This window comes from Haliotis asinina, chromosome 16 (genome assembly GCF_037392515.1).
Source record: "Haliotis asinina isolate JCU_RB_2024 chromosome 16, JCU_Hal_asi_v2, whole genome shotgun sequence".
Lineage (NCBI taxonomy): Eukaryota > Metazoa > Mollusca > Gastropoda > Lepetellida > Haliotidae > Haliotis > Haliotis asinina.
Window position 1 is genome coordinate 20485450 of NC_090295.1, and position 14320 is coordinate 20499769.

Genomic DNA, 14320 nt, shown 5'->3' on the forward strand with positions numbered 1-14320 from the left:
CGTATACCACGACGAAAGACCTTTTACCCACAATGTACCTAATAGAATAGAATAAACATGTACACGTGCTGTACATGCTGCTGGTTCCCTCCTTCCTTCTTTCAGGGATTCGGTGGGGGGCTAGTGGTTAAAGTGTTCGCTCGTCACACCGTAGACCCGGGTTCGATTCCTCACATGGATACAATGTGGGAAGCCCACGCATTTCTGATCCCCGCAACCGTGATATTCCCGCGGCCACTCACTGACCTGAAACATATCTTTGACGGTGACAGTGACAACAATCAGAAAATATGTGTTAGGATGTGTCCCTGAAAGTTGACAACACCAGCGTGCTCATTGCTGACTGCAGTGTAAAAATGGTAAAAACCAAATATGAATTGACTCATTGGTATCAGTTTCAAACTGTGCAATTCTTTTAGTAGGATACGACCATTCCGTCGGTCTAGCTCACTGGGTGAGAATTGCACTCAGCAATATATTCCAGCTATGTGGCGGTGGTTTGTAAATAATCGAGTCTGGGCTTGACAATCCAGTGATCAAAAGCATGGACATCGATCTGCGCAATTGGAAACCGGTGACATGTGTCAACCAAGTCAGCAAGCCTGACCACTTGACCCGTTAGTCGCCTCTTACGACAAGCAGTAGACTAACTGCTAGTCTCTGAAATGAACATATTTTACTGAAAAAACGTTCATAGTGAAAAAAATAATATAATGAAATGGAGTCCTGAGACTTTCTTCATTTTCAGAAGCTAAGGAAATCTAGACTTGCCACATTTTCTAGACTAGCGTGGGCTTTCTTGGATATATATACTTCAGGGTCTGTACGACAGACTAGACAAGCAGAGTTGTCCTTTGTGGCAATGCTGGTATATCACATCAAACAGTCGTTGCCAACATTTGATCCCATGGTTCGAATTATCATCGTTATAAAAGTTACTCAGCAACCCTAATCCTCGTCCACCATCAATTTGATCGCAATGGAAGCAGAAGATATTTATCATGAGCCTCTACAACATGGTCACGGTGAGTAAAATAATAAGGTTTCAGCTAAAATAACGACAAACCCTGCACAATGCCCGTAGTGTCAAAGTTTCGTCTTATCCAACAATATATTTTGATAATAATCAAAAGATATTCCAGTAATTTCTTTAGGTTCTGTAAACGAACCGTTGTTAAATTTCACTGATTGCTGATAGGCAAGGGGTGAGTGAGCTTTTAGTTTTTCTTGCAATATCACGACATGGGACATCGGAAATGGGCTTCACACATTGCACCAAAATGGGGAATCGAACCCAGGTCTTGGTCTTAACCACTCCTTACCACCTCTTTACAGCAGACAAGGTCGACGTCCTGCTTGTTTGTATAGACCAGCATTGTTTGTATAGTTAGCAGTACCATAATTTGCACTTGCACCTCCATCCCTGTATAACCCAAACTAGACTGTAGTATAAGTCGTCACCGTGAAGGATTAACAAGAACCGACTACCCGCTGAGCAAGTTTCCATGTGGGATAAAAGGCCAATAGTTCTGACTCTTGTATCAATGGGTGACATTACATATTTGCTGACCTCATGCAGGGATTGGGATAGACAACTTTGTCAATGGGTCATTTTCAGGATAGTCTGGCAATTTCTGAATTTAGAACGGGCCATTGCCTTTGTATCAATAGTAAACTTCAAACTTCCATTTTTTTTATTCTAATGAGCAAAATGGCCCATGACCCATGTCCTTCCCAACTCCAGCATTATGTGGTTACGAAGAGGGTGATACCACACCAGAAAAAATAAATAAATAAAATGTCTGCTGTCGTCACTAATTGAATCCATGTAAAGAACGACTGGAACAATGCATCATGTCCGTGGTTGCCATAGTTACCATTGTCGCAACTAGTTTACAAAAGGCTTCCGAAGGATTCAGGTAAACCTTTGGTAAACCAATATTCATGTTAGAGGTTGCTACATGCATGACACTGTGATTAAGTACTGTTTCTTAGAACTCATTTCACTGAAAGAGGAATACGTTTATGGAAAGACAACTTCTTAACTGCGGTATAGATTCGACGTTTCGTTAGATGCTGACACCGTAATCAAGCAAAGGATGCTATCAGCGTCTACCCCGAAACGTCACGTCTATTGCAATACAGATGTTTTACCATAAATATTGTCTTCATCCTTCCAGTTTCATAGTTTACGTTTTCTGAGGGAATAAATCCAAATCAAATATATTTTGTCTCAAGAAGTTGTATTTTGAATTTTTCTGATTTCGTTACTTCCAGGTACCCATGAGTAGAACTAACTTCTTACCCGATAGTAAAATCTTTTAGGTGTTCCTTACATTCATGAAAATTCACCATATCTTGTTATCTGGTCTGGCTTAATCCATTTTAAGCTGGTACCATTTTGACGTTATCCACTTTGGTGTTTGACTGGGTTTTGGCTTATTTCATACACTGCAGTTAAATTTCTTCCAACATGCCAGTGTAAAAGGGATAAATGTGAAAAACAGTGTGCCCCCTTTTCTTCAAAATCCATAAATAGTGATTGATACAATTAGCACAGATTTACACAGTGTCTAACTTTATTAATGAACGTATGCACAAAGTTACTGCATCAAATTCTTTGATACGCTGTTCTCACAAAAATACACACAGTATCTTATGTTTAGGTAACGAAGCCATCTTGATACTGTGTGTCTTCATTTTCCAGAACTGGTTGATCTTATTGCAGTGGAAGAGACCCTACATCAAGGTGGAAAATTCCTGGTACACGAAGCAGACAAAGACAAAGCTATGCTGTTTGATAAACATAAGGAACTCGGAAAGAGCAGTCACTTGCGACACTTTGCATGAGAATTTCCTATCGGGAAGGAGACGTACAACCCACATATCCAGTACGAAATATCTAGCAGAGATTGAAATTTCAATGGCATCATAAGGGGAGCCTTCAGTCCTCCTTAAATTCAAACTGCGATCGTATAATACTGTATTGACCGTCCCATAGTTGTTGCCAAAGATAAGAACTTGTTTCTGAATCTTTAACAGGGCTATTCCCTCTACCTGAAACTTAGAAAGAAAGATTTAGATCATTTTACAAGAAAACTGACATTTGGTTCGAACCGTTGTTAATTCGTTCCCCAATGATTTGTAAAGGTGCGCAAGTTAAACCGTTTGAGCCACAGTGCCAATGACAGATGAAGGTAACCATGTTTTTGCTGCATTGTCTGGACGCTGGGGTAGGTGGGGGGTGGGGATCATTTCTACAGGAATCGCAGACACGGAGTCGTTCTTTCTGAAAAAGCCCTCTTCCATGTCACCTCAGATATTCAGATATTCTGACAGTGGAGTTATAGGATGACGGCACTTATTCTAATGGGGTATATTTCAACGTTCTCAAATCTGGAAAGAGCGTCTTCCAGTCCCGCATTCAGTTCTGGAGATTTACCACTGCAAAACGGCAATGCCGATCCTTAACACGTGATAATACCTTTCCAATACAGACTGGAGGACACCCTTGAAGGTCCTGGGGTAGAACAGGCCTTCAGCAACCCATGATTGCCATAAAAGGTGCCTATGCTTGTCGGAAGAGGCGACTAACGGGATCGGGTGGTCAGGCTTGCTGACTTGGTTGACACGTCATCGGTTCTCAATTGCGCAGATCGATGCTTATGTTGTTGATCACTGGGTTGTCTGGTCCAGACTCGATTATTTACAGACCATCGCCATATAGCTGGAATATTGCTAAGTGCGGCGTAAAACTAAACTCACTCACTCACAGACTGGAGGATGGTCATGTCTACTGAACTATTGACTGAGCTCTTCCCATATGGTACTGTTTTAGATCATCCCCACATTATTCTTTCTTGTATTGTATTTCTGACATGTAAAGATAGATACGAGTTGCATCCTCAAAGTGATATATATAAGCAAGTGCAGTCTGGTGTGTCAGTCGATTGGTACCAAAATGTATCAGCATTGCAATCGTTACGCACGTGCGAACAAACGCACGCCAGCTACTGGACTACAATACCTTACATCAATATGGCATACCATTCAGGTGAAACTAATGTCTCACAAATAATAATGATATGTTCTTGTATCCGTTGTATGAAGTAGTATTTATGTGCAATCAACTAAACGTGCGACCATGATTGGTTTATTTTTAACCTGGATCCGCTACCATACAGCTGTTCTCGAACTGGTTGAAAAGGTTTGTATACTACCTTGCCGCACTATGTTGAACAGGGTTACTCACTATCAATTCTAACCCGGATCTTCACGGGTCGTGGGGTAAGCACAGTAAGACCGACATTGCCTGGAAAAGCACAACCATCCAAACGCATGTGCGTGAACGTCACCATTGAGCAATAAGCGAAAATGTAGCATTGTGGTGGCATAGTCTGTCATACACACCCTGAAAAAATATATCCAAGTCTAGATTACCACAGTTTCTGAAAATGAAGAAAGTCTCGGGGTTCCTGTCTATTGTATTTGATGAATAATATTTATGAACCGTTGTTTTTCTTTAAAATGTAATTATCATTTCAGTGACTAGAGAGCAGTCGTTTGGTGTCTGAATCAGTGGTGCAGTGGGCAAGGTGTGAAGCGGATGGTCGGTTGTTTAATCCCGTGGTCGCGTCATACTAAATACTTAAAAGATGGCTTTCGGCATCAAGGGGACGGTGAGAAGGGATACTGTGTCTTTGCTGGTATTTACACAATATCCCTAAGTGAAACGAACCTTAACCACAAACCAAACCATGAGCCCAACGCACTGTCCACGAAATTAGTGATGTTGCTGAGCGCACAAAAGAACGGAATAGACAACTGGAACTGGGAAGAGAAGGGAGTGATGAATGAAATATGTGATTGTTTTATGAAATCCCATACGTCTCTAAGAGAGACCAGTCTTTCAACCACTGGGCACTTTGTATGAAATTGCACATCACGGCTGAGTGGCTTGTCGGCAAAGCTATCGTGACTGACAGACATCAGCGTGACTTCCTGGTCGGCCAGGGTCCGGCTTCACAAAGAGATCTTAGCGTCACGATTCCAACACGTCCAAGTGAGCTATGGCGGCTGTCTATAATGTTCCCCTGACAGCGGGCTTCAGGGTAATCTGCCGTACAGACCCTGAAGTGTATATATCCAAGAAAGCCCACGCAAGTCTAGAAAATGTGGCAAGTCTAGATTTCCTTAACTTCAGGAAAATGAAGAAAGTCTAAGGGCTCCATTTGATTATATTACTTTTTTTAACTATGAACGTTTTATCAGTGAAATATGTTCGTTTCAGAGACTAGCTGTTAGTATCGCGTCAGGGTTATGATTTCCTTGTCAGCAAGAGTCTGACTCTACAACGCGATCTTTACGTTACGACTCTCATGACTTCAGCAGGTCCTCCTGAGCGATGGCGGTTGTTTGTATGTGCGGTGGACAGGCACCTGCGATTTAACTCCATGGTGTCAATGAGTCCGGCTTCACAAAGCGATCTTAGTGTTAACTCCAAAACACGCACGCGAGCTATGGCCGTTGTTTATATGTTTGACTAACGGGAATCACCGATGTGACTTAATGGTCAGCCTGGGCCCTGCTTCACAAACCGACCTTAGCATTACCACTATCATGACTCGTCAAGGTGCGGGTTAGAATACAGGTCTTCAATAACCCTTGCCTGTCGTAAGAGGCGAATGACGAGATCGGGTGGTCAGGCTCGCTGGCTTTTGCACAGGTCGATGTTCATGCTGTTGATCACAGGATTACAGAACGCCGCCATAGAGCTGGAATATTGCTGGGTGCGGCGTAAACCTAAACTCACTACAGTAACTCACCCATCATGACATCACGTGAGTTATGGAGGTGTCCTGTTTATAATCGAGCCTGGACCAGATAATCCAGTGACAGATTGTCGATCCAATACGATGACATGCATCAAACAAGTCAGCAGGCATGTTGCCAGTGCCTTGGTGGTCCTATTCCAAACTTGAGTATTGCCAAGCCGTCATTTAGATGAACTCTAGTGTTTAGTTTCTGAATATATATAATTTTGATGGTAACTAACTAACCCATATAAATGGAATACGAGCCCTAGTGAGACAAGAGATTCAGAGCCTGTGAAATCTAGACTTGCTACATTTAAGGCTTCAGCATTGCAGCGAGGGATTGGCCGTAGGGAAAATAATGATTCAGGGCTTGTGAGGCAGACTAGCTGAACTATTGCAGATTGCAGCGTTAAACATCAAACAACAGACGCGCGCCTCGTTAACCAAGTGGGATAATTAGTTCACTTGTTCAAGTCACATATAAACTCATGCTAAACACAACCAGTGCAGATGTTTCAACTCAGTGTAACTATTCCCATTACAAAAGAGGTACTTTGCTTTATTTCCTGCACACATCAGTAATTTTGAACTCGCACTCATACTTTATACGATAACTAGACGCCAAACCATAACACGACAAAAACTATAATCTCTGCCACGGAATGATCTGTTATTTCAAAAGAAAACTCCAGCACAGGGATACGTTTGAAGAAGATTAAGAACCTTTTTCGCAACGTTGCGTCATCTTTTTCAAACGTATTTATGTCAAACGTCAATGTGCCCACCTTGTAAAACCCTTTCTGATTCAATTGAGAAGAAAAAACAGAAAAAAAGGAGAAATGTATAGTTTTGAAATGGTTAGATGCTCTGGCTTTCAGTGTGGATCCCGAGCAACCTAGAACGATGGGAATATTGACAGCGTCAGCAGACGAGAAGCGTTCTGCCATCAGCCAGTGGAGCCTGAAGAGGCTAAATGAAGCTGAACGTGGGCACAATGAGAAAATTAATGGCATCCATTGTGGAAGTTGAAAAGGTTCAGAGTAAACCCACACATCTATGGCAGGGCATCAGGTTACCAAACTACCAGAACCTTGCCGATTCAATCACCACTCTTGAAATGCCGCCATTTTTCACTTCAATCCGCCCATGACGGTTCCGTTTGAGGTCCTCCCGACTGATAGCAAGTTGTCACGAATATCGGATACATTACGCTCTGTCTAACGAAGACTCAAAGTAAAACTATTCTTGAACGAACCCGAGCTTGGCTATGCATGACGTGCTGAGATTTAGCATGACTGACGTTACAGAAGCAATTGTTAGCCCCACAGCCACAGACATTGTATGCTTGTCGAATTTCAGTGACACAAAAGACAAATATTTGTGATAAAAAAGAACATGCTTCAATACCGACATAGCTATATTTGTTGAGACATGAGGTGGGATGGTCATGCGATACAGACACAGTCCGTCATTGGCACAAAACGTGGAAACCATCCACCCGTCTCGAGTCCCTGCAGGTATGTGATAACCTGTGCTGGTGTAGTATAGTGGGTGGAGGGTATGGCGAGTTGGAGGGGTTGGGAAAGGGTGTATTTTCGAGGTGGAGGTGGGGTGGTCATACCTTGGTTAATCATGGCAAACGGAAAACCATTGTAGGTGCCACTTAATAAACTGACCTAGAAACGAAAGTACACACTTTGGGCTCGTTTCATAAAACAAAAATAAAAATGCCAAAAAAATCATCGTAAATTGTTTGAAAAGTCTTTGGATCGTGATTTCTAGGTAGTAAATATTGCAACGTTGCCATCCATCACGTAGCCAGAGTCGTACTTTCCAAACTCAACGTGGGCGATCCAGTCGATTTTGACGGGTAAATGACATGCCCCAAAATGGTCGACAAGCCCGGATGGCCACAGGACACTCGGTTAGGCAGTAAACCAAATTTGCTGATGGTGATCACTTTGGTCAACTGGTTGCGCAGATAGTCAATGGCGGTCATCTTGCAGGATATTCTCTTCTTCGCAGGATATTCTCTAAGTAACAAATGGACCTGGGCGTAAGTGTCATACATAAAAATTAACTTGCGACTGTCTTAGCGCTAAGAGAGCTTCGAAAATCTAGGCCCAGTGATATAGACTTGCTTCAGTTAGGGCTCGTTCAGCAATACGTACCAGAAAAATGGCCCACTCCCTATCAGCGACTTTCCAGTGGACCATTCTTGTTACGCTGCTAATAATTTGGAATTTTGATTTGTGCCTTTAACATGCAAACCACAAACACGCTCATTGTTTTATCCTGGTTGCGTGAATGTACGATACAACCGAATCATGGTTTTGTTCATGATATACCGGCGGTGATAATTTTAAAGATGATTTTTATTTTTAAAAAAACATATACGTTTCAGTGCCCCGTACAAACAAAAACAAACAAACACAAAAAGCGGGTTTTCCTCGTTCTCATGGGCTCACACAAGAGACTCTTTCAACACAACTAGCTCATAAGGTAAACTGTATCTCCCAGAGTGACTCCACATCCATGATCGCCTGTCTGAGGACCGTGTCTGCCGAGAGCCTGTCTGTAGGATCACCTCCAATATGAAAAGAACCCGTCACAGCATTAGCCGAGTTATATTTGTAACTACTATTGCTGGGATATTTGTCAAAGACGAGCCACTGGTTCTTATGAACCCACCAAATTTCCAGGAACATATGGATGTGGGGAGAGTTTTGTCGCATCCATTCAAACTCTGGACATCATGGTGTCGATATGCAATGGAGGGCGTTCCTAGTGAAATACAAAAGCAGTTGATAATAACCAAACATGATCCTAAGAACAAGGTGTCAATAGTACCTTCATTCTAGAGCTTCTGCAGGTTTACTTCGGAGCTTTGTCCTCTAGCGTGACACATCCCATGGCTAATGTGTATATCAACTCTCAAAGTCGTACTGTTAATCGTCAGACTGAAATAAACATTAATTATCACATGCCATGTTCCTTGCGAGGACCCTTTGAAAACTGACCAGAAGCTTCATAGTTAGGGAAGAAGACCATGCATGTGCTTGACCATAGGCAAGCTTTTTATTTCGAGATTATTGCAAGCATTTACTGTCATTTGTGAACATGTGAACTGTACAAGATGTTGGCACATTTTGCATTTCAGATAAGGGAAGGGTATCTTGTATTACAACTATTTATACCGGTATACCCATGTGACTGACACACAATATAACCCGACCTTTAAGATTCGCCATTCTTCAAACCAACGCAATGGTTCTAGTCGGGATTTTCACCTTGCTGTTCACCTTGCAGCAGCTGAACGCCCTGCCTGTCATTGACGCCCCATGGGGTGTAGTTGAGGGGACCACTAACGCCACCGAGGACTGGACTTCTTACCATGCATTTTTGGGAATACCGTACGCACTACCTCCTGCAGGGAGTAGACGGTGGGAGCGACCGCAGCCACATCCTGGGTTTAATCATACATTTCAAGCCTTCACGTATAGTCCAGCGTGCCTTCAGGTTCTCGACATTTTGGGCTTTGATGGCGTCACTGGCGACGAGGATTGTTTAACACTGAATGTATTCACTCCAGCCTCAATTACGGAAACCAGCAACATTCCTGTCATTGTCTGGATACATGGAGGGGGATTCATTTTCGGAGACGCTTTCACCTATGACCCTTCACAGATCGTTGCCCATGGTCAGGTCATAGTAGTGACCATCCAATATCGTTTGGGCCCGCTAGGGTTCCTCAGCACAAAGGACAACGCGTCAGCGGGAAACTATGGCCTCTGGGACCAACATCTTGCTCTGCAATGGGTGAAGAAAAACATTGCATCTTTTGGCGGGGACATCAACAGCATAACACTCATGGGAGAATCAGCAGGATCCGCTAGTGTAGCATTCCAGGCCTTGTACCCAGGGTCGAAGGGTTTGTTCCAGAGGATAATCATGCAGAGTGGGTCTGTCACGTCCTCATGGGCTCACACAAGAAACTCTTTGAAACATGCCAGACAACTGGCCCAGAAAGTAAACTGTTCCTCTCAAAGCGATTCCGCATCCATGATCGCCTGTCTGAGGACTGTCCCGGCCACGATGTTGACCTCCTCATCTTGGCCAATGTCAACCGTACCTGCCACATCATTAGTTGATTCATATTTTGTACCGACTGTTGATGGGGTGTTTGTCAAGGACGACCCGCTGGTTTTGATGAACTCCCTAAGTTTCCTGGAACAGGTGGGACTTCATAATCTGGACTGCATGGTGTCAGTTGTTAGCAATGAAGGGTCTCTCTTCAGGACTATTGCAGGAGCAACTGATAGAAAGCTGCATTCATCATTATCCTCACCAGTTCAGAACATGACATTCTACAAGAACACCTTCATCCCAGATCTTCTGCAAGTCTATTTCGGAGCATCCTCCTCTGACATGACACAAGCTGTGGCTAATGTGTATGCCCCCAATCAAAGCCATACCGTTAACATTCAAGAAGAAATGAACACTCTTGGTGATGCTGGAATGGTTGCCCCCGTGACCGTCTTTGCCAGGGCACATGCAAAGCTGACCAGCAGCTTGAAAACGGGGAAGAAGACCTACATGTATCTGTTTGACCACGTCCCATCCATTTTTGGCCGTCACGGCAAAGGGATGGATCATGCTGAAGACCTCCTGTACACATTTGGTCTCAACAAGGCCTACCTGGCTACATTGGCAAAAGCGTACTCTATCAGTTTATCAGATCCAGACCAAGCCGATGAGAAGCTTGCCCAAATATTAATGGGACTCCTGACTGGTTTCGCAAGATACAGGTATGTTTGTCAAATCGACGTTTTTAAGAAATGCTTTAATTTGGATTGTGGATTTGTGTTTGTATGTGTCAGGGTTTTGGGAAGAGAAATCATTTTTAGGTGTATGCTGTTTTACGCCATTGTTTCATGATCTGCGTTATATAGGTATTGAGTCGTTTTCTTTCTGCTTATGAACGCGTATTTTCAAACATCCTTCGTGTCTTGTCACTTAGTAAAAACCGCGAGTTTTTTGCCACGCCCTTTCGGGTCACCTACTGCTGTCAACATTGTGAATGTTACAAGGTTTACCAAGCAAAATCAAAATTAGTATGGTAATTTCTGAGCAGAGACAATAACATTTACCTATTCTCGCCATGTAATTAATTCTAAATAAAATAGTTGGATATGTCAAAAGGATGGCACATTTTTGTCGGTATCACGATGCATATGGTGTTGTTTGTTTACCGCCGTTGCCATGATCGTTCCTGTTCGTCCAATCGGTGATGTAACATTGATATTGGTTTTGTTTATAATTATTTTAGCCGAAAGTTAATTTTTAAAAGATGGGAAACTTATGAGCTTTCATTTCGTCAAAGAATAAAAATATTGATCAACCTATAAAAAAATATTTCATTATGAAGAAAATGTTAGACTGGGTACTACTCCGCGTGATGTGCTTGAAGTCAACAATAGCCGTTATTTTCGACTGCGCGCCGAGAAATTTGGCGATCTCATTTTCAATTCGCTGGCATTTCATTTTAAGATACATAAACGTATTGAAGGTGAGAATTAGAACATTCCATACATAATTCATATGACACGTAAATCAGACTCGTTGAATAATTATTGCAAGTTTTATTTGGAGATGTCATTATCCTGCACTCCTGTCGAATGGATTCGACAGTAGCATTGAGAGGATTAAGTGTATATTGTTTTATGCCATTGTGGGCACAGTTCCTGCCTGTTCGTAATCAGGTATGAGCAAGAATGGACTGGTCCTCTTTCAGTGAAGGCATTTAGGCTCGTCCTTAATGGTTGTGCCACCATCTCAGAAGGAAGCCCGAGTTCTCCTTTTATCTTGCAGTCAAGCGTTAGCCGCATTTCTCTGGAATTGCGTTGATCGATGCTAATGCTGTTGATCACTGGATTGTCTGGCCCAGATACGATTGTTTACAGACGGCCGATATATAGAATATTGCTGAGTACGGTGTAAAAACAAAAACAAACAAACAAACAAACAATTTGATTTAGAACGCATAAATATTTAATGGAAATGTTTCATCATTACGACGATAAGAAGGGGCTCAGAACGTGCAAGCATGATTAATTGTTTACTTGTTTGTTTGTTTATTCTGTTCGTGTTGTTATTAAACGTCACATTCAGCAACATTCCAGCTATAAGGTGGCTGCCTGTAAATTATTCAGTCAGACAGAACGATCAATACAAGCCCAAGTCCCGATCCGGTTCGTCACCTATTTCGTCCCCTCTGTCGAACGGAGGTTTCATGACGTAGTCTGTCCCGGTATGCCCGGGGTTTTGGGTGGGGCGTGACACGTGGCCTCCACCATGAGAGTACTTCCCACGTGGCGTATGCTGCATCTATAGGTCAATGCAGTCATACTGACCGATCAGGGATTATATCAGAACGTGATTCTTGCATATTTGTGGCCAATTAAATGTTCCGCTCAAGGCCACCTAACCACCAACGCAACCCTACAACCAAGAGGATGGGCAAAGTGAAAACATCGTAAACATCATAGACTTTCAGAATCAACGAAACATTCCGGAACTCACACTGTACTATGTTGATCTGTTTGTACCTAATGCTTCCTTGGTCAACAGGCAAAATTCATTTGACAAATTGAAAATAAAATACTTTGGAACCACGTATTACATAAAAAGAACCGCTGCGTAATTACGTACAACAACGAAGAATGTTCCAATGATCAAGATGCTTTGTCTTGATATTATTTTTGAGAATATTACTGTTTGTGTGTCATTAGCAAAATGATAAAATGTACAGGTTTTGTAGCTCACCTGCAAGTTGTGAAGTATTTTAAATGACCTGGGGGCTGTCTCTACATTACAGTGATCCCAACAGCGCTGTTGCCTTTGACCTGCACCAGACTTGGCCTCAGTTCACGGAGTCAGGGGAACAGTATCTGCTTCTTAGTACCAACATGTCCGTCAAGTCCAAACCCTACAAGGACAGAGTCGCCTTGTGGACGCAGAAACTGCCGCGTCTCGTACAAGCTGCAAAGCACCTGCCTCACACCACGAAGGACCCTAAGACTCCGATCATCGGATAGATATGTAACATATTAGGACTGCCCGAATATGTTTCCGAATTAAAGAACTGGTATTATTTGTCCTGTCTCGAAATGTGTGAGTGAGTTTATTGACTGTCTGGTTTCTTTGATCCTGAAACAGTGGGGGTCTACGGTTTCTTTGTGCAGAAGAGAATCTGGTCCCCTGGGTGTGTAACGAATGTATTATCATGGGTTCGAATCCCGGTCTCTGATTATGTCTGTTGGTTTGCAGGGCCAGTCCCACCATGGGTTCACCACAGTAAACGTCAAACGTCATACTTCAAGGGTCAAAGTCACGTTTTGCTGTGATATAACTGAAGCTTTGAAGCTTTTGGACTAACGGAATGTCTGCTCTTCCACTATGTGCAATACCAAGAAACGATAGTGAGTGAGTTTAGTTTTACGCCGCACTCAAGCATCGATGTGCACAATTGGGAACCGATGACATGTGTCAACCACGTCAGTGAGCCTGACCACCCGATCCCGTTAGTCGCCTTTTACGACAAGCACAGTCGCCTTTTATGACAAGCATGGGTTGCTGAAGGCCAATTCCACACCGGGACCTTCACGGGTACCAAGAGACGATAAAAGATTGTACTAATAAGGACTGGTAGGGTCGGTGTCTGAAAAGAGATACTGATGTTTAACAAGCGGTAGCCGAATGGTTAGAGCTGTCTCTCGTCCGGAAACGAGGGGCGGGGTTTGATTCCCCACAAGGGCACAGTGGCTGAAGACCATTTCTGGTATCCATCGCCTTGATAATGGCAGACTGTTGCTGAATTTAAACGGAACTTAACCACATCGGCTTCATAACATTTTAATGTTCCGAATTAACTGACAAATGGAGTCCGCTATCCGTCGAGTCCGGACAAACAAGGTGTCACTGTATAAGATATTCTGATAGAATTCCGATCATACTAACGTAATGCTTTGCCCGAGTCGTTCCATGAAGCGGTCTTTTACTCCATTTCTCTGACAGTCACATTGCGATAAGTTAGCTTTATGGAAAATGGTGCTTTATTCCGCTCCATGAAGCGATCGTAGCGCTAAGAGTATCGTATCTTCAACACCTTAGCACTAGGATTTTTTGTAAATAAAAGTGTCACAACAGGAAAGACCTTAGTAAATTCATGCATTATCCTAACTAGGCAGAACGCTTTATCGAAAATGGTTTGGGATCCGTTCAACAAAGCGGCCATAGTACAAAGATATTGCTAACTACTGCACTTTATCAGACATTGCTATGGGCTCATGATGAATAACTGAACACTACTTGAACAAAGTGGCCGTTATTCTAAGAACCCTCACTTTGAAAGGATTTTTTTTTGGGGGGGGGGGGGGGGGGGGGGTGAAACATGCTCTTGAACAAACAATTAATTAACCTGTATTATTCTGACTGAGTTGTGA

At 42.9% G+C, this 14320-nt stretch overlaps 1 protein-coding gene across 1 annotated transcript; it reads left to right on the top strand.

The window, feature by feature from the left end:
- The first annotated feature begins 9017 nt into the window (after positions 1 to 9017).
- Positions 9018 to 12986, top strand: LOC137267936 (bile salt-activated lipase-like). Its single transcript, XM_067802388.1, has 2 exons — positions 9018 to 10624; positions 12694 to 12986. The coding sequence occupies exons 1-2, from the start codon at positions 9084 to 9086 to the stop codon at positions 12911 to 12913; spliced, it is 1761 nt and encodes a 586-aa protein (XP_067658489.1). The 5' UTR covers positions 9018 to 9083; the 3' UTR covers positions 12914 to 12986.
- The last annotated feature ends 1334 nt before the right edge of the window (positions 12987 to 14320 follow it).

Coding starts and splice junctions, on each gene's coding strand:
- LOC137267936 (XM_067802388.1), top strand. CDS start 9,084: ATGGTTCTAGTCGGGATTTTCACCTTGCTGTTCACCTTGCAGCAGCTG. Junction 10,625..12,693: donor ACTGGTTTCGCAAGATACAG/GTATGTTTGTCA, acceptor TCTACATTACAG/TGATCCCAACAGCGCTGTTG.